The 23,325-nt window shown below is 39.5% G+C and overlaps 2 protein-coding genes across 2 annotated transcripts; one reads left to right on the forward strand and one right to left on the reverse strand.

Annotated features, from left to right (window-relative positions):
* The first annotated feature begins 384 nt into the window (after positions 1-384).
* LOC143612213 (uncharacterized) lies at positions 385-11,803 on the forward strand. The gene is made up of 3 exons (XM_077086250.1): positions 385-662; positions 10,865-11,138; positions 11,248-11,803. Exons 1-3 carry the CDS (start codon positions 600-602, stop codon positions 11,397-11,399), a joined length of 489 nt encoding a protein of 162 aa, XP_076942365.1. The 5' UTR covers positions 385-599; the 3' UTR covers positions 11,400-11,803.
* A 7,059-nt stretch (positions 11,804-18,862) lies between these two features.
* LOC143612215 (subtilisin-like protease) lies at positions 18,863-21,404 on the reverse strand. Its single transcript, XM_077086252.1, has 2 exons — positions 19,127-21,404; positions 18,863-19,030 (listed from the first exon to the last, which is right to left on the reverse strand). Exons 1-2 carry the CDS (start codon positions 21,152-21,154, stop codon positions 18,863-18,865), a joined length of 2,196 nt encoding a protein of 731 aa, XP_076942367.1. The 5' UTR covers positions 21,155-21,404.
* Positions 21,405-23,325: the final 1,921 nt, after the last annotated feature.

A 23,325-nucleotide genomic window follows, 5' to 3' on the forward strand; every position in this document is an offset into this window, starting at 1 on the left:
TAACCCCGAAAAAAGTGATCCAAAAATGGATTTGACCTAAAGTTTCAGGATATGTTCGACCAAAGATTTTACCGACTACCCGTTTGACCACTTTTCGCACTACCATATGGCCGTATGGTTATACAAGCTGTATGACACATCAGTGGTGTTTGGATAATTAGATGTCATAAAACTGTCTATAGAATAGAAATGTATTGTCATATTTAAGGAATGAAGGTAGTATGTTTGTTAATTATACTTTCTAATGTCAGGAATCTATACGCTTGTTTGTATTATGGGTTCTACCATGTCTTGCTTTGAAGATTGGACTTGAATCGATTCGTATTATCTATATGCACCGAGTATCATGGTGGAAGTCTTTTGGCATTCTTGCAGCGTTGAACTTTATCTATTTATCTTCATGTCTCGTGTTCCATTTGGTTTGTAATCTGCAAATTATCCATTTTGATGATTATGGAAGACTCTTGGAAACAGAAACCGATGTTTTGGTATCAATAGAAGAACATGATCGGTTACGTCATGATCTTTCGAAAATAAGTCATAGGTTCAGAATTTATCTCCTTCTTGTGTTTGCTGTTGTCACATCCAGCCAATTCGCAATGCTGTTTCAAGTCACGGAGATTAGTAACAAAGTAACTTTCATCAATGGCGGTGATTTTTCTGTAAGTTTAAACCATAAACCCTGAATTGGAATATATGCGTTTATCTGATTCTTGTGATAGGCCCTCCTGGATCTTCCCACACCACCCTGGATCTTCATACACCATTTTTTGTCCTATACGGCTCGTATACGGCTATACGGTCGTATAGGACCTGAATCGTGTCAGAGGTTGTCTGCCATCGTTTATTGTGCCTCGTATAGGCCTATACGGGTCGTATAGGCCTATACGGCCGTATAAACACTTTTTTTAAAAAAGAAATGATGACCATATATACAATATATGTGATTTATATGGGTCGTATTTGGCTCGTTTATAGACATTTTAAAAAAAAAAATGATGACCATATATACAATATATGTTATTTATACGGGTCGTATTTGGTTCATTTATTGAAGAAACACTAACCGGACCCCGGACAGATTACTGGTAACCTGGGGGTTGGATAGCTGTTTCCCACGAGGGGTTAGACCCTTGGAAGATGGTTCTTCTGATAACCTGCAAAACAGACACCGTGAGCTCGTCACTGAGAAGGGGGGGGGTTCCTCCTTGTGACCACCCTCCGGCGTGAGAATCAGACTAGATTGCTCTTTAAATATAAAAGTATATTAAGAGATTGCTAGAGCAGATATCAGGTATATTATGATGATAATATGATAATGTAATGTGTCGATGATCATACCATTTGGGGTATTTATAGCCGAAGGTAGGTTTCCAAGGAGGTATGGCCGGCTGCAACAGTGTTCCTGTTCATCAACAGTAGCCTACGCACGTGCCCTACTGGTAGTTGGTGGGTAGGCAGCGGCTGATAGTGACCAGGCCTGCTGTATACTGTTCCCTTTCCACCAACTGCCGGCTACGCACGTGGTATGACAGTAGTTGGTGAGTAGGCAGCGGCTAATAGTGATACAGTACAGGAGCATGCTGCTCGCCATGCTGTATCAGTGAGCTGTCGTATCTCTGATCAGATCTTTCGCCCATACCTCGTCAGGTACAGTAAAAGGTCCTTCAGTATACAGACTGGCTTATTTGGGCGGGAGTATTCCCCCTCCCGCCTCTGTGCGGGATTGCTCCCGGCTTTGCTCATTCCTTCAGGTGACACTGAATGATCGAGAGCTAAGTACCTAGTGCGTGTAGCCATGCTGCGCGGGTGGCCTTCCCTCATGGCTTGTATCCGAGGCTGCGGGAACAGGCGGAGTCCTTCACCATGGGAGGCATTTCCTGCGGGAACAGCTTGCGTACTGCGCGTAAGGACGTCACGTCTCTGAGCATGGTTGGTCCTGCGGATCCAGTTGGTTTTTGCGCAGACGTCCCTGTTTAAGGTGAGTCTTGCGGGACCAAATGGGCTCTACTGGGACCTACCTCTTCAAGTCCCCCCAGTCCAATGTTCTTCTCATGCGTGTTTAATAAAGTGAGGTGAACTTTTGGACTTTGAGCAAAGGGTTTTGAAAAGGGTTTTGTAAGGTTTTCCATGGGGATTCTTTCCGCGGAAGTCCTTGTCACTTGCAGAAATGCCCGAGTTTCCTGCTTGGTCTTTGGGTATGATGCGGGTAGGTCTGTAACCTCCTCGCAAGTCAGGAGCATTGAGTCCCAGTTGTATGGATTTTCCATGAGGTTTTGGTAGTTTTGAACATAGTGATCAATTATGTTAAGACCACCAATTCCATCCTGGAGCTTCAAACAACGTAGTTCTCGACGTTCCCGCTATGCGGGGATGTTATTTCCGTTTCCGCTAGCATTGCCCAGAAGATCCTTCTTGGTTTCAATTCCCAGCGGAGCGCTAGGTATGTGAAGGGTTTTGCCTTGACACTGTACCTGCGCTCGTCTTACGGTTACTTTACTTCCAAGGTATTCCTGGCGTCAATTCCCTGCGGGTGCTAGGTATGTGGAGGGTTTTGCCTTTATACTGTACCCGCACCCGTCTTGTAGTTACTTGGTTGCCGAGGAATACTTGGCTTCAATTCCCTGCGGGTGCTAGGTATGTGAAGGGTTTTGCCTTAACACTGTACCCGCGGCCGTCTTACGGTTACTTGTTTGCCAATGTTTATTTGGCTTCAATTCCCTGCGGGTGCTAGGTATGTGAAGGGTTTTGCCTTTACACTGTACCCGCATCCGTCTTACGGTTACTTGTTTGCCAAGGGGTAAGGGGTATTTTCCCGCTTACCTTTTGATATTTTCAAATTTTTTGAATTTTGAAATTCGAAGAGTTGGTGAAAAGATAAGAACAGTCCAAACCTATGAAACGTCGTGCGACGGTTTCTTCTGACTGTGTCAGGACGTGCAGGAAGTTATGGTGACGTGACAGAACATGGTCATTCCAGACGCTTTTCCTGGCGCTGTGGGCACGATTTTTCGGGCTCGTGGCCGCGAAATTACTGGCACACGTCCTGTCAACAGCTGTTGCCAGCCTGCTTTTTGCCACGTGTCATAGTTTCATTGCACCTTCGATTTCTCTCTCCTCCGCATTAAATTCACCGCATTAATTGCGATTAGTATATAAAGGGGGAGAGGCCTCTTTGTAATCCACACTTTCACCTCTCTTCTTCTTCTTCTTAGTGATTTCCGGCAAATACTCCCCTTTTTCAGGCAAGCATTTTCCCGAAATCACTTCTTTCTGCAAAAATGTCTTCTCATGATGCTAAAGCTGTAGCCGACGATAGGAGTACTGCTGGCGAGTGCCAGTGTGCTCTACCTGTCGATCAGTACCAGTACATCGTCAGGAAGTTCATGCTCGAGTCTCTCGAGCCTGAGTTTCCTGAATCCCACCAGACTGTGTACGATGCCCCCAGTGGCAAGATCGGGGTATATGCTGCATTCTTTGTTTATGGGAACCTTAGGTTCCCATTGACAAAGTTTGTGTACCGTGTCCTGGAGAGGCACGGGGTGCACCTGACCGAGGTGCATCCGATGGCGATTGCCAAGGTCCGGCACTTCGAGTGGGTGTGTCGGATTCTGGGTATTGAGCCCTACGTGGACCGCCTGATGACCTTTTATACTTGGAGGTGCGTCCAGGGGTGGTACACCCTGACAACCCGTATTAAGGGTTTGAAGATCTGCGTGACCGAGCGCAGTCTCCAATCGTGGAAGCGGGAGTTCTTCTACATCTCTGCCCGCGCCATCCCCATTGCTATGAAGTTCAAGAAGGGTCAAGCGCTTCCGAGCCTTCACGCTTCCAGCTACCAGGAGGCGGAATGGTTCGCGAAGATATCCCGGGTCCAATCTCCGGTTTACCGGTTTGCGGAGTCCGGGATGGTGCTGTTGGGGATGAGCCGGGTATGGAAGGATGCGTCCCGGTTTCCCATCCTTCTTGAATATGGTTTTAACTCTATTCCTTATGGTATGTCTTGTCTTTCTTGCTGATATTAGTTAATTTTCTAACTGTTTCTTTTTCTTTCAGAGGGGAATAATTTGGAGTCGCTCCTGTTCCCGCGGGAAGCTGACAGTCCCGTGCGGGTGGGCACTCGTGCTCTGGACGACAATGAGTTGCCCATCCTGGAGCAAACGGCGGATAGGTTTGTGGAGGTCTATCCGCCGGGCCAAGAGATCCTGAGCCACCGGCGGCCAGGTAAGGAGATATTCTATCCTGAACCCCTCAATGCTGTACCCGTTGCTGGAAATCCTTACATCCTGTCTTCTTCTGAGGAATCCGCAGATGGTCCTCCCCTTGTGCGGAAGAAGAAGGCTGTTGCCGGCGTGAAGGGGAAGGAGAAGGCCTCCACAGCTGATCCAGTGGTTCTCTCTGACTCGGAGTCAGATAGTGAAGAGGTGGCGGGGAAGCCCGGTGGTGAGGAGACCACTACTCCGGAGGCTACGACCGTTACCTCCGGAGAACCAACGAAGACGACGATGACCGGTACCAAGAGGCCGGCTCCATCGGGTTCCTCCCCGCCCGTCCGTACGTTCAGGGTCAAGAAAACCCGTAAGTACAATCGTAATGTCTGCAGATTTATCACTATAAATTTATCTAACACTTTCTTCTTTGTGCAGGCGTGGGTGTTGACGCATTCCGGGGTGAAGCGCAGGGGAGTATCCCCCCGCCAATGACGGTAGGCTCGGTCAGCCTTCCTGAGGCGTCGACCCAGGCGCCTGCGCCTGCATCCGCTGGTCCAGTTGCTCATTCCTTTGAGCCAACTGTTCCGGCAGAGATGACGTCACCGCCGGCTGTGAGTGCGATTTTTACAGCATCCTTCACAGAGCCGGCGGTTACTGCTGCTGCTTACAAGGCGGCGACCACAACGGCGACCACGGCGGCTGCCGCCATGCCCGCGCCACCGGCACCGATGGCCGGACCATCAGGTACGCGCAGGGCTTCCCGTCGATTTTTGCCACCTTCCCGTCTGCCTGACCTGTTGGATGGATTTCCTTTAGGTTCAGGTGATGGGTTTGGCGGCTATCGGCCTGTCATTGACCCTACAGGTGCGTAGGGTTCCTTTCTTTTTCCCTTATGTTTTTTATCATCTTTTCCTTACTGCTTTTGTTTCTTTTGCAGTGTCGGATTCCAATGAAGTGTATGTTCCTCGATGGAACATACGCCGAGGAACAACCCTTCGCACACCTGTGGAGTGCGTGGACTGGGCTCGCCACGCTGCTCCTCCGGGTGCGTTGGGGGAAGCCATGGTTAGCTACCAGGAGGGTAGGCTAACTAATGAGCTTCGGGTTCTCCAGGCCCGGATGCAGCCGCGCGTCGAGCTGCTTTGTCGTGAAAACGACAAGTTGAAAGCAGCTCGCGCCAAGGACATATCTGAGGCGCGTGCTCTTCGGGAGGAGAACCAACAGCTGGCGGCAGCTGCCGCCGACAAGGAGAAGGCCTTCAAGGCCCTCGAGGTTGAAGTTCAGGCGCGACTCGAGGCCCGCTCCAAGGCTGCCCAAGCTGTGAATGGACAGCTTCGGCTGGCCAGGGAGACTGCGCGAAACGCAACCGAGAGGGCTGCCAAGGCTGAAGCCGTTGCTGAGCCTTTGCGTGTGGAGAATGAGGAGCTGAAAGGCAAATTAGAGGCTCTCCAACGCGCTCATGATGCCTTGGCAATGGAAGATGCCAAGAAACTCCAGGAAATCCTGGACCAGAGGGGGGTGCTTGACCGACCCAGCGGAAGCTTAAGGGCGTCGAAGAGGCTGCCGCAAAGGAAGTTTTACTTGCCAACCTTAACAAGAGCGAAGCCGAACGTGCCCATAACGAAGCTCAAGCTGCCCTCCAATGGCTTCTTCGAGAAGCGTTGCCTCAGGTATGTTTAGTTTTATCTTCACGCTTTTCTTTTGTAAGAAAAGGTTCTAATACTTGTGTTTTCTTTGTAGGTTGTGCGTCGGGTCTTTTCAGAGACCTCTTACGATGATGCTATGACCGCAGCCCTCAACGCTTCTCATGAGGATGGGGAAAAGGCCGGCTTCTTGCTTGGTCTAGGGTTTGTTGAGAAAGGCTTCCCGCCTTCCAACTTCCCTTTGTTCAATGTGGATACCGAAGCCATTTATGACCAAGCATTGAACCAATACGCCGCCTTCCCGCATCCAGTGGTGGAGAAGGTGGACGAAGTAGCTGCTGCTGATGATGGGTTAGCTGTCCTCAAAGCGTTCCTCGAACCACCCCGTTCTTCTGACGGAGCGGGTCCAAGTGGAAGCGTCCCTGAAGCTTGATCCTGAAGATCCCTTCCCATTGCTAAGACTTGTATAGTTTTTTTTTTTTCTTTTAGGCGGGTAGTTTCCCGGCCATTCTTGTAATATATTCTTGAAATATTAATCTTTTTGCGTATAAGATTGTTATTTCCTTCTTTGGGTTCCTTGCTTTATAAACTTATGACTTGCATACTTAGTTTAAATTAGCAATTTTCCAAGTGTTTAGAATAAGAACCTTTGAACGTGGTTGATAGTGGGTTAAAGTTTCGCTTCCTCCTTCGTGATTGTGCGGGTGGAACCGTCACTTGCACTTGGTAGGATGGCTAAACTTTAACTTATATCTGACCTGCGTGTAGGTTTTCCTTTTCGAAATTTCTAAGGCATTAAGATAAGTTGACCTTTGAACGTGGTTGATAACAGGAAGTCTTGCTTCCTCTTTCGTGATTGTGCGGGTAGAACCGTCACTTGCACTTAGTAGGATGGCAAAACTTTACCCTTATCTGACCTGCGTGTAGGTTTTTCTTACCTTTTGAGGATAAGTTAACCTTTGAACGTGGTTGATAATAGGTGTGAAGTTTTGCTTCCTCTTTCGTGATTGTGCGGGTAGAACCGTCACTTGTACTTAGGATGGCAAAACTTTACCCTTATCTGACCTGCGTGTAGGTTTTTCTTACCTTTTGAGGATAAGTTAACCTTTGAACGTGGTTGATAATAGGTGTGAAGTTTTGCTTCCTCTTTCGTGATTGTGCGGGTAGAACCGTCACTTGCACTTAGTAGGATGGCAAAACTTTACCCTTATCTGACCTGCGTGTTGGTTTTTCTTACCTTTTGAGGATAAGTTAACCTTTGAACGTGGTTGATAATAGGTGTGAAGTTTTGCTTCCTCTTTCGTGATTGTGCGGGTAGAACCGTCACTTGCACTTAGTAGGATGGCAAAACTTTACCCTTATCTGACCTGCGTGTAGGTTTTTCTTACCTTTTGAGGATAAGTTAACCTTTGAACGTGGTTGATAATAGGTGAAGTTTTGCTTCCTCTTTCGTGATTGTGCGGGTAGAACCGTCACTTGCACTTAGTAGGATGGCAAAACTTTACCCTTATCTGACCTGCGTGTAGGTTTTTCTTATCCTTTTTAAGAATTTTGTTTTGAACCGTTCGACGCGCGGTTGTCGATAGGTTATTAATTCAGTTTTCTTAATGATTCATGCGGATAGACCGACACTTTCATTTTTGGGTGCTGAACTTTTTCCCCTTCAACTGACCTGCGTGAAGGTTTGTCACGTTGCTGGGTTCGTGCGGGTAGGACCGCCTTCCCATGCAATGACGACGTAATTATGCGGTGAAAACCGGCATATTAGTTCAGAAAAGTATAAATGTAAAATCATCAGCTTCGGTGTTCTTAAAGAGAATCATTTCCATTAGAAGTGGCTCTTGGCCTTTTCTTTACAAATTGGAATTGATTTACATGCAGACTGTGTAAATGAGCTCCCTTCCATGTTGGGATGGGAGTGCCATCGAGCCGATACGCACCTGGTTCGGGATCTCGTTCTTTACGCAGCATGTAGTCTCGATTTTGAAGCTGGAATTGATTCGTGTTTTCCCCAGCTGGGGTTCTATATGCACTCGCCTGCTCAGCCTTTATTACGCCACGAGGTGCGCGAGCGTCCCATCTCTGACAAATGCTTCGACCATATCTTTTACATCTATGCATTCTTCAGTGTTGTGGCCCTTTGTCTTGTGAAAGTCACAGTATTTGCTCCGATCAGCATCTTGACGATGTCGGATTATTGGAGGCTTTGGCCATGGGAGCTCTTCAGTGGCGAATATCTCAGTGACGCTTTTGGTGAGTGGCGTCCATCTGGAGTTCCGGTGCGACTGTACATTATCCCTTCCGTCCAACCGATGTTGCAAGCCGGATGAGGTGTCAAAGTTTACCCTTGACTGCCAAATGCCTAGCTTTCGTTTTTTATTTAGTCGGGCGGTGAGGACGTTGTCTTCTCTCGTCCTCTGGGTGTAGAGGTTTGTGCTCTGTGGGAGATCTCTACCCAGTTGCTTCTCTGTTTCCGCATAGCGTTTTGCTGCTGTCATGATGCCATCCCATGTGGATGGCATGCCATCTTTACCCGTTAGGGTGCGGATGAGCTCTGGGTCATGTGCGCCCTGGATGAAGGCAGCGCGAACGAGATCTTCGCTGATATTGCCCAAACTTAGCTTCTTTGAGTTGAAGCGAGTGATGAAGTTTGGCAGAGATTCATCTTCCTCTCGTATGCATTTGAGGATTGTCCATTGCTCCTCGGTATACTTTCGTTGCTGGCTGAAGTGTTGGCTAAACTTCTGTTGGAAGTCTGCCCAGTCGTAGATGTGGTTGACCGGTAGACGATCGAACCATGCTCTAGCAGCCCCCACCAGCGTCATTTGGAACATGTAACACCACGTGGGTTCCGTCCAATTACTGACGGTTGCCCCCGCTATGAACTTGTTCAAATGATCGTCTGGATCAGATATACCGTCATATGTGCCTATGTTAGGCATTTGTTTGGCACTCTTTGGGGCGATTGCTTCAGCAATGTCCCTTGCAAATTTGGACGTTCCTGCATTTGCAACGTTTGGTCTGAACGTTTTAGAGAAGTCCCGTGGACTTCCACCTGTGCTTTTTGGTTTGAAGGCTTGTCCAAAATGCCTTTTCGGTTGGGATTCCGTTTCCTTACGCTTCCCTTTTGCCCTATGGCGAGGGTTCGCGTCGGAGTCGGATTCCTCCGAGTCATCCTCCCAGTATTCGAATTCGTCGGCCTGTTGCACGGAACGCAAGCGTTCGTCCAACTCAGCCTGGAATTTCTTTTGTCGTGCCTCCGCCCATGCCTTAACTTCATCGAGAGTCTGGCGGGGGAGTCTTCGTTTCTCAAACTGGATATCGGTGGATCCCAATAGGTGATCATTTACTGCACTTGCCCCAGCTTTGGTAAGTGGGGTAGTGTTCGTAAAATTTACTTCACTTGCCCCGGCTTCGGTAGCCGGGGTAGTGTTCGTAAAAACTGTGTTGCCGGTGTTCATCCCAGTAGCTGGGTTTGTGGTTACCGGAATTTCTCTAACCATCTTTGTAGAAGTTTGAAAAAACTAGAGAAAAATAAAGTTCTAGCTTTATGCACGGATGGCGCCAATGAAGAAACACTAACCGGACCCCGGACAGATTACTGGTAACCTGGGGGTTGGATAGCTGTTTCCCACGAGGGGTTAGACCCTTGGAAGATGGTTCTTCTGATAACCTGCAAAACAGACACCGTGAGCTCGTCACTGAGAAGGGGGGGGTTCCTCCTTGTGACCACCTTCCGGCGTGAGAATCAGACTAGATTGCTCTTTAAATATAAAAGTATATTAAGAGATTGCTAGAGCAGATATCAGGTATATTATGATGATAATATGATAATGTAATGTGTCGATGATCATACCATTTGGGGTATTTATAGCCGAAGGTAGGTTTCCAAGGAGGTATGGCCGGCTGCAACAGTGTTCCTGTTCATCAACAGTAGCCTACGCACGTGCCCTGCTGGTAGTTGGTGGGTAGGCAGCGGCTGATAGTGACCAGGCCTGCTGTATACTGTTCCCTTTCCACCAACTGCCGGCTACGCACGTGGTATGACAGTAGTTGGTGAGTAGGCAGCGGCTAATAGTGATACAGTACAGGAGCATGCTGCTCGCCATGCTGTATCAGTGAGCTGTCGTATCTCTGATCAGATCTTTCGCCCATACCTCGTCAGGTACAGTAAAAGGTCCTTCAGTATACAGACTGGCTTATTTGGGCGGGAGTATTCCCCCTCCCGCCTCTGTGCGGGATTGCTCCCGGCTTTGCTCATTCCTTCAGGTGACACTGAATGATCGAGAGCTAAGTACCTAGTGCGTGTAGCCATGCTGCGCGGGTGGCCTTCCCTCATGGCTTGTATCCGAGGCTGCGGGAACAGGCGGAGTCCTTCACCATGGGAGGCATTTCCTGCGGGAACAGCTTGCGTACTGCGCGTAAGGACGTCACGTCTCTGAGCATGGTTGGTCCTGCGGATCCAGTTGGTTTTTGCGCAGACGTCCCTGTTTAAGGTGAGTCTTGCGGGACCAAATGGGCTCTACTGGGACCTACCTCTTCATTTATCTTAACGGGTTTAAATGTTGAGTTCAAGCTTAGCTCGTCAAAAGCTCAAGACTGTCTAGGCATATTTGTTGCTTACATATAATAAAAATTTGAGGTCTTTTTAACATCTAGTCAACATACATTAAAATAAAAATGCACCCCAAAATTTGAGGGTTTTTTTAAATCGTTTTCCGGCAGCGATTAAGGCAGTCTGAATGTTTATGCAAATGTTTTCTATACGGTCGTATAGCCCTATACGACCGTATAGCTTTTATGGTTTTGTCTGAATGCAATACGAGACATTTAATGCCTATACGGTCGTATAGGCTGCAAAAAGCTGTTTTGTTTTGTCCCTTTGTCAGGCATGTATACCCTATACAATCGTATAGGCCTATACGAGCCGTATAGGCATGTGGGGGTCGTGTGGGAGGATCACATCCCGCCTATTCAGTATCACGTATTTTAAATATATGTGTTTGCCAGGTGTCATCAATTGCACAAGTGGTGGGATTGATTCTGTGTTTAAATGCTGCAGCGAAAATTTCTCACCGAGCTCAAGGCGTTGCAAGAATAGCAACTAGATGTCATGCTTTAGCATCGTGTGGTTCAGATGACGTGTCACATGCAAGACTTACTGATAGATTGATAAATGACGGGTGCTCAGAAAGCGATTTGGAGGCGATGAATTATATCTCACTTCATAATAGCACACAGCTTGATTCTTATTTGTCTTCTTATCTCAGAAGACAAGCATTTGGTAAGCAAATCGTATGGATTACTTTGTATGGTTGACTTTTTATGTCAAAGTTTTGACTTTTTAGTCTTAAAGTTCAGACCTTTGATGTATGATGCTAAACTTTGTGCAGTTATGTATCTTGAAAATAATCCTGGAGGGATTACCTTATACGGTTGGACTGTGGATCGAAGTTTGATGAACACAATCTTCTTCATCGAGCTGTCTTTGGTTTTGTTTGTGTTGGGCCGAACAACCGTGTTTACATATCAGAGTTTACCATGATGTTTTTGTAGAACCCAGATTGATTATCCTCGCGACTTAGATCCAAGTTTCATGATTTTGTCATTCCAGTTTTGTGAGTAGCATTAGCATAGTTAGTTAGTTATTTAGTTTCGTTGGGATGGCAAATTTGAATATTTTTGTGCTTCCAATATTTGTTTTCGATTCGTTTTTGAGATGTGATGATGGGTCAGGATCCTATGCGAGGTTGCGTTGGTCAGTATTGTACATATAAGCTACTGTTAAGAAATGAAATGATACAAATGTTAAGTTCAAATTGTTAGTAGAGACTAGAGAGTAGTGATATGTAAGTATGCATAATAACTACAAGCAATTGATTAACTTTGAGCATGACAGGTAGTCAATTTTGATGGTTGGTGTGGGTCTCATCAATCATCATTGTATATAATTTTTATGTCCTAACGCGTGTACCAGTCAATTGTTATTAAGACTTGGAAGTATCCATTTCATGTATTATGATGTATGGATGTTACACTAAATTAATGCTTGAAATTGGTGAGATGTGTGGTTGTGATTTCTTTATATTTTCAGTGACTTTAAACTCACTAATAATTCTTTTGGATCTTGGAATAATCACTTTCAGATTAATGTAATTTGACAGTACTTTAATTCTTTGGTAATAAACAAGTATGCAAATTTTGTTGTGAAAAACGTACCATAAATTAAACCTAAAACTGTCATTATTTAGGTCGGAAACCAACAAAACGACATGTTACAACATCATGAAAAGATTATAAAAGTTGTGGTTATAACCGGGAATAAGTTGGATAGTTATATCGGTAGGTCAAGCGTTTACAGACGATGAAACCTAAGTTACATTTGTTTCAAGTTGTCACTGTTTTAAGTCGTCATTGTTCCAAGTTGGCACTACTAGCTATTCACAACTCATGTAAATCTGAGGCAACTTATGGTGTATAACTAACAAGAAAAAGTATTTTTTTTCTCGATCCCAGCTAAAGCGTTGTCACTTGGATCCCCACAAGGGGTGATTGGAACCATGGTCACCAGGTTAAAAAAAAAAGAAATGATAATAGCCTTGTACACTAAGAACTAATTTACTAAAATATATAGATATAAAAGTCTGAAACTATAGTACCTGAGAAAGCCGGGGCCCGGCCATAGTTCTTGGCGGCCGGTGGTAAAAAATATACAAATATCTATACATAATATTAAATCAATAGGCTTTAACTCAACTACCATCTTCCTATTAGTTGTTTCCTAAACTTTCCATCTATATTTATCACCTCTCTAATTTTTCATTTAAATAAAATTAATCAAAAATAAATTAAAATAAGATACAAGCAATTCTCTTTAACTTTAATTTAATCTTTAATTTAATAATGATTAACCAATTTATTTATTAATTAATTACAATTTTTATTATTTATGTTATTTTTATTATTCTGTATATACTATAATATAACTTAACCTAGAAACCTAAATCAATTTTCCTTTTTCACGCCTCCATTCTCATTGATGGTTCCATCCTGTTCCACATATCACTACCTTCAATTCATTTATCTGTCAAATTCACGATCCACCATCGATGAAGGTGCTCACCATTAGCGTTACCTCCGGCCAGTTTAATCATCAGGCTTCCTTCCAGGTTTAATTTATTTGAGATAATTAATTGATATTTCATCCATTGGATTCAATATAAAACAACCTAATATACAGAGATTACGGATTTAACTTTACTATAATTGTTTCTAATTTTATATTTATGAAATATCAATTTCTGTAAATTTAGGGATAAATTTTCCATTTGATTAAGGAATTCTTTAATTACAGAATTTCTATATTTTAATAAATTATGATATATCATTTGATTATTTGATTAAGGTTTTGATTAAGCATCCTTAAGGGTAAAATACTGATTTTGACCGATTGACTAATTCAAAATTAGTCATCAAAGATTTTAATACATGAGGCTGATTCTAATTTGAAATATATGTTAATTTATAATTATTATTACTACTTACCATATGTTATATCAATGACTCAATTTTTAAATTGTTGTTTATTATATTAAAATTGTGTTATTGTTAATACATAAAAAAAAAAGAAATTACTTAGTTATTTTTACACAGCTTATATTAGTTACTTAATTATCAAATGCTTATTAATTATATTATGTTGATTATTTTTATAAATTTCAATCATATGATTCACAATTTATATATATCATAATTGATTATAATTTTAGATATTAGATATACGGTAATTGATAATCATTCAAGATACATGGTAATTATTTAATTGATTGAATTGATGATTAATTATATTCATGTAAATAAAAAAATTAGTAACTTATTTTTCCACATTAAAAAGTTAATTCCGTATGTTTAAATATATTCTAGAATTAAATATTTGAATTGAATTATTTTGTATTTATAATATACTTTAACAACATTACATTTTAGAAATTCAAAATTTGAAAATCCCTTAATCCTCATTCGCTAATTTTCGTCCATGATTTAATGTAACTGAAGTTTCCTAATTTTATGTTTTTAATTAATTTCGTATATACACTCCTTCTTTATTCATTCCTTCCAAAATTCAATCATTTACTATAAACTATATATAAATATTTCACTTTCACACAAGAATTCTTATACTATCACACCAAATTATGCTAAAACAATTTTCTTGGTTTCTAAGGTTTATATTTTTGTTGTTTATATCATTCATTTTGTTTTTTTTAATTTTTGGTTAAAATTGTTATTGTTCATAAATTAATGTTTTGTTTTTTTTCACCACCAGGAAGATGGAGCCAACAAACATCACAATGTTGAACCAATTGGATGCGCTAAACAGCGACTGTGTCCTCAAGATGCATATTTTGAAACTATGGCGTCTCAAGGACAATTCAAAGCTCGGAGAAGATTGGTCGATAGAAATGATTTTGCAAGACGAAATGGTATATTCAAAGCCCGGACCAAAGTTCCGCTTAGTCCAAATAATATATTGTTTAACATTTACTTAATTTTATCATTTCAGCTTATGACTTCCAACTAGAATAGCTAATGTCATGGATGAAGTATTTGCTGCAAAAATGTCTTACTTTTTGTACAAGATTGGCTGTACTTTTTTTTATTATTCATGTATTTATGTATTTTTCACAATTCATGTAATTTAATTGATTTTTATATAATCAATCTTATAAATTAATTTATTTCTGTTTTTAAGAACCGAATTTGAACATTTTTTTTTAGTTTTAATATTCTCCAATTACAATAAACTTTACATCTTTTACATTTAACCAATTTTTAATTAGGCATAAATGTCAAGAACTACCGATTCGTCTAAATTATTCCGGCCAAATTAAAAAATAAACTAATAAACTAAATAGAAAATAAAAAAATTTCATCTTTTATATTTGACCAATTTTTAATTAGGCATAAATGTCAAGATAAAAAAAATTATCTAATGAAATTTATTATTAAATAAGGTAATGAAGCTAAAATCTTGACAATAATTTCGTGATAATTAAAAAATTAATATTATATTGCTTAGTTAGTAAACTTCTAAAAAAATGGAAAGTTTTTATAATAATATTTCCATTTATTTATTTATGTTTTTAAAAACCGAGATTGACCTCTCATGCAACAATCTTTTGTAGTTTTTAATAGTCTTTAATCTCAACAAATTTTCCATCTTTTATATTTGACTAATTTTTTATTAGCATAAATGACAAATTTAATGTATACTGAAAATTTAAATAATTTACTTTTGATTATACTCGAAAGTTAATAAGTTTTGTATTAAATACACATTAACTTATTTGACCAATTTAATATGTTGTTGGTATTTTGGTTTGACACTGCTTCACACCCAAAAAGAAGGGTATCCTGAGCAATTGCAATAATCGGATTTATTGATATTCCTGGTATAGTAGATGCTATTTCAAATTTATATTTAAAAAATCTTAGATATTCACTACAATTACTTGTTAATGCTAATTATTGATCATCTTTAGTTTTAATGATAGATTCCAATCATTCATACATTTATATATTTTTTCTTTTAAGAACCGAATTTTGATCACTCTTTTGTAGTTTTTAATAGTTTCCAATCTCAATAAACTTTCCATCTTTTATATTTGAATAATTTTTAATAGACATAAATGTCAAGGATTACCGATTTGTCTAAATTATTCTGGCAAAATTAAAAAGTAAACTAATAAACTAAACAGAAAATAAAATTTTTCCATCTTTTATAGTTGGCCAAACTTTAATTAGGCTAAATGTCAAGATTAATGTATAAAATTGAAAAAATAATTAGTTAATGAAATTTATTGTTAAACAAGGTAATGATCCTAAAGTGTTGACAATAATTTCGTGATAATTAAAAAAATTAATAGTATATTGCTTAGTTACTGAATTTCCAAGAAAAATAGAAAAATATATAATAATATTTACATTTATTTATTTCTGGTCTTACAAAACCGAAATTGAAGACTTTTGCAACTCTTTTATAGTTTTTAATATATTCAATTTATAAAAATTTCCATCTTTTATATTTAACCAATTTTTAGTTAGTATAAATGACAAATGTAATGTATACTGGAAATTTAAATAATTACTTTTGATTATACTAGAAAGTTAATTTGTCTTGTATTAAATACACATTAATTTATTTGACCAATTTAATATGTTATTTGACCAATTTAATGTATACTGGAAATTTAAAACTTATTGCTCCATTATTTTTTCATTATATTTGGTTTACTCAATTTATATTGTTTCCATACTTAGCAAAAAAAATTCACAAATTTAGTTGTGCTCCATATAAAAATTATTTTTTTGGTTTTAAGTAAGATCATACAAATTATTTTTTCATATTTTAATTTGAACTATAACTTTCATAAACACATTATACTAAATAAAATCAAAAGACCAAAATCATTTTGACTCGTAGATTGGTTCTAAAAGTCGGTGTGCCAATAATATTACTAAGGAATATGAATCAGAAGAACGGTTTGTGTAATGGAACCAGATTACGAGTAATTAATTTGGGTAGACGTTTTGTTAAAGTAAAAGTTATTTCACGTACTAATACTGATTATCGCACTTATATAATTCATTGTGGTCTAACTCCTTCAGATAATAAACTTTCGCTCAAATTGAAGAGAAGGTACTTTTTTTTTTCAGTTGTAGTCTGTTTTGCAATGACCATTCACAAAAGTCAAGGTCAATATCAGCAAAAATAAGATGGAGAAGATGTTAATGGCCAAGTGCATGACTTTGTAGGAGGAAAAAAAATAGATTGGTTGCATATGGACAAGATTTAGAAAGTCTATTAAACTCATTTCCAAATAATATTGTAAAAAGAGGAAGCCCTGTTTCTATAATATATTAAACTATTTTCTAGCCAAGATCATTGTGCAATTTGATTTTGTATTATCAGTATATCATATGTTGGATACATGTGTCTTTGTGGATATAAAGATTATCAATACAGATCAATAACTAAAACCAATATTTTAAGATTTATACATAATGTTGGGCTCAATGAGAACTACTAAATATTTAAGAACCACTAAAATTATTTTATTCACCTTTTGTATGTATTAAAAGATGAATACATTATTAGTATCTTAATAATGGAAAATAAAATACGTAACTATATCGAATGGTTGCCACATCCGGGCTATTATTAGCGGCCATATGGATATGTAGTTAGTGTTGCCAAAATGTATTGTTGTGCAAGTTCGTGTCATGATTTAGAACATGTTTGAGCTAATATGGGTTAGTAGCATCTTGAGTTAAATTCATAACAAGTTCAAGTTAATATTAGAGTGCATACAAGTTATGGCTCTATGAATCGTTAAACAAGTCATATAGGCCAATTGATGTTTGTAAGTGTTTAGTTATTAGCTATTAAAAAAACCAGTTTGTTCCTCTTTATATTAATCTTTGACAACAACGAAAATGCTATAACCTTGTATACAAGGAAGTATTTAGGGGGTTGTAAATACTAAATTTATGATACTTTTGTTAAATAAATAGTTAAATTGTACAGACTTTTGTTCGTGTTTATTTTAAATTACACTTCAATTAATCGTTCTTTCTACAGCTTGTCAAAGTGAAAGGTACTTAAACTATCAAAAAAAAAACATGAGGCTCACAGTTGGATGCTAAACATTACATATTGAAGAGATAAAATAATTTGCGAATTAACTATGAGATCTATGTGAAGGGAATGTTCTGGGGGGGGGGGGGTGTCCAAATGACGACGAATGAATGTACAAATTTCCGATGATCTTCTAATTAACAATTCATTATTTTCAATATATGATTTAATAGACTTTGTCTATCCTTCGATTTTAGACAAGTTCAATGAACTTACTTTCTAGAACGGACAATATTATCAGTTAAAATTATATGTGTTTATTAGACGATTTTTATATTTCCATCCGTGGCTCCCACGAGTCAATAACCTAGTATGGGAATAATCATTAAGAGGAACAATTCAAAGGCATCAAAATCAATTAAAAACATACAGTATATGTATATCTATATCTGCAAGTGAAACTAATAATATAGTAGAAAATGAATTAAATTTTATCTATATCTATAATATTATTGTATCAAATAAACAAGCTGGATCAAGCTTTAGAACAACTGAAAAAGAGCTTGAAACCAGCCGAGCTCGAGCTCAAGTTCTTGTAAGTCTAAACAAGGCGAGTTCGAGCTCAGGCTGGACCTGACTCGTTTACAACCCTGCTTGAAACTAAATTCTAGCTTCCAAAAAATGGTGATCAGGTGGGCTGTCTTAGTTGGATCTCACTCAAAAAGTGATGTCTCTACTAGATATATTTTATTTAAAAAAAAAATCAAAACCGAAATGAAACAGTTAAGCTCAAAAACAGACATTTTGTGATGAAACAAAGTCATACCACCAAAGGAGAGAGTAACTAATTCGGTTGTCAGGTTTAACTTCCTGGAATGCAATGCAATGCAGGTATTAGATTCATCTGAATTTTGAAAATGTTTACCATTGATCTTCTGAATATAATGATGGCTATTTCTTAGTTTTGTGATTTTGGGGATCATATTTTACATTTCTTCATTGTATATGCCTACCAACTGCTCGATGAAATTCATCTGTGACATATTTTCTATCTTTGTTTGGATAAAGCTAATTAAGTAATACTCACAGGTTATCATAAGGCATAGGAATTAGGATCATCATCATCATCCAATCAGTTTTCACTAGTTAATTAGTTATAGGCGAACGAACAAAAACTACATGTTTGGTTATCTATCTTGTTTACATTTTTACTTGTTCATTCTCCTTCACTTTAGAAACTTTTATAACAATAAACATATAAATTATTCGAAACATATGAAAACGGTGACTTTTCTTCCCTTCGTATTACTTATTTAATTATATATAAAAGCATATCATGGTATACAAGATGCAGGCAGGCACTAGGATCTTCATTCAAACTTGAATGAAAATGGAGTTCTAACGCTATACTTACCACTTTCATCTACCCACGTCATATGCCCTTGCCCGTACAGACCTCTCTCCTTGTCCTTAACATCTCGACTAAACGTCACCTCGTATGTTCTCTTTTGGTGTAACTCTGTGAAGCTCATGACGTCCTCTACTTTTTGAACCACAAACTTAATACTTACACCCTTTGGCACAGCAACGTCCTTGATGCTGTAACCCGAGTCTGGCAAACCAATATTACTCACATCCTCATCATTATGAACCACAACCTTAATACTTACACCCTCTGGTACAGAAACGTCCTTGATGCTATACCTTGAGTTTGCCAAACCAACATTAGTCACTGTCCTTGAGTATGTTTTGCGATCACCTCTTTTAAGAGACACCGCGAAAGAAGGATAATTTAGCTGGGCCTCCGGGATGGTCTTTGAGCAATTAGCATTCTTTCTAACGATGATTTCAATTTGTTTGGACGTATAGCCTAACCCACAAAGATAAGGAATGTAGTCCTCAGGTTGGATGTCAAATACAAGGCCTGGCTCATGGGCTTTTGGTGGGTTCACGTGACCAGAGCCGATGGCGAATACGTCAGCAGGAAGACCTCTTTCGTCTACAATGGGCTCTCCTTTTCGGTTTACTTGACTGGCAGTGGTCATTATTGCAGACTTGATGGCTGCAGGAGACCATTCTGGATGCGCGCTTTTGAGCAACGCGCTTATGCCTGCAAGATGAGGACAAGACATTGATGTGCCTGCTATGACGTGAAATGTTGCTTTTGTTCCTGTTTTGTTGTCAACCGATTGATGCCATGCTGCAAGAATGTCCATACCCGGTCCTGTAACGTCTGGCTTTAGGATACCAGGACTTGCACGGTTAGGCCCTCTTGAAGAGAAAGAAGTCATCTGTGGATCTGATTTCAACCCAACCACAGTTCCACCACAACGGATAGTGGCAACAGGAGAAGAAGTTGAGTTCAGATACTTCTTAATCTCAACCCCTTCTTTGTAACCAACATTTGATGCAAGTATAACATGAGCTTCTGCCATTATACTCTGACCATGAACATTGCCATTAGCCATAATCATGGCAACTCCCCCTGCATCCTTAACTACCGTTCCGTTGGAAGTCGTATCAAAATCTTTCCCATGATCACACAACACTACCTTCCCCTTGACATCAATGTGATCCAGTGATGCTTTTTTGCACCATGCTCCGTAAACAAGAGGCCGAAGCTTCTGGTCGCAATCACTTGGTTGGTACAAGGATTCACCGTGAAATTTCTTCTTGTTTCCAAGAACAACTGTTGTCCTGAACCTTCTATTAATTGTACTGGCCCCAACTGTAAGGATCCATGGGGCCTCATTGACTAACGATGCACTCTTCGGCCCATAATTACCTGCTGAACAACTCACGAAGATACCTTTCTGCATGGCGCTGAAGGCGCCAATTGCTAGACTATCACTATAAAAGGACGAGGAATTCGGAGCAAGCGAAAGAGACATAACATTAACTCCGTCTTCAATAGCTGCATCCATGCCTGCCAAGATGGTATCGTCCGTAAAAATCTTGTTGTACGAACCTACTTTATACATGGCCACGTGTGCTAGTGGTGCCATCCCACTAGCAGTGCCATTCCCCAATCCGAATACGTTTGCATTGTCTACAAAGTTCCCTGCAGCGGTACTTGAAGTGTGTGTCCCGTGGCCGTCATTATCTATCGGCGAAAGTCCCCTCATAAAGTTTCTTATTCCGATAAGCTTGTTATTACACCCCGCCACTTCACATTTACCCTTCCATGTTGATGGTAGAGGGGGGACCCCATGGTCATCAAAAGAAGGATGCCCGGGAGTAATTCCAGTGTCGAAAACACCAATTATGATTCCCTTTCCATGGTTTGAGTCTCTCCATAAACCTGAGTTTTGGCGCAAGCCCAGAATGTAAGGTGTACGAGTTGTGTGTAACTGATACACACTTTGAGGGCTTACGGATAAAACTCCACTCAAACGCTCCATCAACTCTGCTTGATCTGCTGTCATTTTAGCAGCAAATCCTGTAATCACGTGACGGTATGTGAAAACCATCTCTGGCATTTCGTTTGATCGTGCGGCTACTTTTGACAGAACCGAGTTATACCATTCTTCATTGTTGAGCACCTGGCCTTCGGGTGAACTTAAGTGAACAATGTAGGTTTTGAGGTCAGTGGCTTTGGTAGGAAACACATTGAAAAAGGCTGTGCAAGTGAGAACTAACACAAAACCAATTGTTGGCGACATTTTGTATCCCTGGCTAGTTATGATTTGGTGGATATATGTCACGGGCTACTCCTAATGTGTATCTATATATCACTGAGGGATACATCCATAGAAGAGAGGGGAGCTTAGTTTGTAATCACCATCGAGTGAATATGGCATTATTCTTTAGGAATAAGCTTCTAACAAGCAACTTCACTTTTATCGCTACTTATAAACACATAATATAGTGTATTATGCTCTCACTTAACTGGCTAAAATTAGAAAAGTAATTTTCATATTGCTATGTTTGCCTTCGTTTCTACACGTTTCCCTCAAGGCTTAAACCCACTGAAAGTTACTTAAGGTTTAAACCCAATGAAAGTTACTTTTCGTAGTGCTATATCTTTCTTTAAAGAGAAGGAAAATTAATTTATCACCAACACATTTATTATTTTTTTAGGATTATCCTTAATTCCTTAGTTAATTAGCAAGTTGTCGTCATTCTCTTTTTGGTGTTTAGTAAGCTATCACTTTCTTTTCCAGCTTTGAGTTTGTTTTGTGCAGAATCTTGGCCAGTTAGAATCGCATGTAGTCTTTGCTATTACTGAAGGTTTTGGCCGTCTACAAGTTTGTTTATAATAAAACGAAAGGGCCGGGGCGGATCTACTCACATAGTTGCGGGTTCACCGGAACCCATTGAGTTTCGGATTTTATATAGAACACCTATATAAAATAGGAAAGTGAACCCATATATAAACTGTGAGTGAATTCATAATCAAATTGAAACTGAAGTCTAGTGGTAACCACTTTGCTTTTCTATGGTAAAAACCTGGGTTCGATTCTCTATTTAAGCAATTTTGTTTTCCTTTTTTCATAAACATATATATATACCTTCAACATATGCAGCTTGGAACCTCAATAGTTTACATGTATTTTTCCGTCATTCAATGTAGTTTTTATAACCTATGCCTTGGTAAGTGTTATAGCCATCTATCCTTTTTAAGAAAATATGTTAACTATCCTTGTATCAGAATACAGTTATATATATAACTTGTATTTGAATGCTAAAGCTTAACAATTGTATTGAAGACAAATTAAGTTTTTCCATCAAACATGGATTTTTGATAGATACCCTACGGGTTTTGAGTCGGGCATACCCGAGGGGCATATTTATTAAACTAACGAGTCTACCCGGAACCTGCGAGTATACCCGACAAATACCCGATGAGTTATGCTCAGGATATGGGACGGACTTTAATAATAGGGTATGGGGTCGAGAATACCTAAACTCGTCTCAAACCCGACCCATTGTCATTTCTAAAAACACGAGCCTTGTTTCTAAGTATTTATATTTTCTAATGACGATGTATTTTTTATTATTGTATCGTACTTTTATTATGTGATAAACCTTAACTGACCCAAACCGTCGAATCAGCCCGAACTTTTCATGTTCGGTTCTATATCATTGGAGCATCTAAAACAGTGAACCCATTGAATAAAAATCCTGGATCCGCCACTGCACCACGTGCTCATTGTGGTCTTCGTGTGGTTATATTTTTGGTCCTGACGTAAAGATTATGTAAATTAACGAACAAAGTATTCATTGGTTATGTTATATGTTGAGATATGAATCACAATGTAATGCTATTCTAATATGGTTACTCAGTGATAAAAGTCAACGAAAGTCAATGGTAATAGTCAACAGCGGTCAAGTGTAGCTGTTCTCAAGTTTGTTCATTAGCGACACATTGTTACAATTCAGTAATCTTTTATACTCTCTTTTTGTAATCGTTTGAAGGATTCGAGTAATCGTTTGAAATATTAGTTTATTTTGTTCTTTTAATCTGATTGTTCATTATATTTTGATTCAATTCCGTGATTAGCAATAACATCTTATGGCCTGCTTTGTCACTAGTTAGAAAATAAGGCTGGATTTTGATGATTAATTAAATGAATGGTAATTTATTAGATGTGTATGTTGAGAAAATGGACTTATGCCTAAAAGAGGTAAAAATGGGTAAGAGGTTGAGATGTCATTTTGGTGAAACAAACATACTTAACGTTCAGAGGTAGCTATGATTAATACTTAGTGGCAACCTCTTAATGAGCATTGATCAATCAAAACATCTGAATAGTATATTAATATTATAATGTAATAAATAAAATAAAATTTAGGATATCTGCTTTAGCTTCTTGGAATGCAGGTATTAAAT

This window comes from Bidens hawaiensis, unplaced genomic scaffold (assembly GCF_021521415.1).
Source record: "Bidens hawaiensis isolate Kalapana, Puna unplaced genomic scaffold, B.hawaiensis_p1.1 tig00033911_1, whole genome shotgun sequence".
Classification (NCBI taxonomy): Eukaryota; Viridiplantae; Streptophyta; class Magnoliopsida; order Asterales; family Asteraceae; genus Bidens; species Bidens hawaiensis.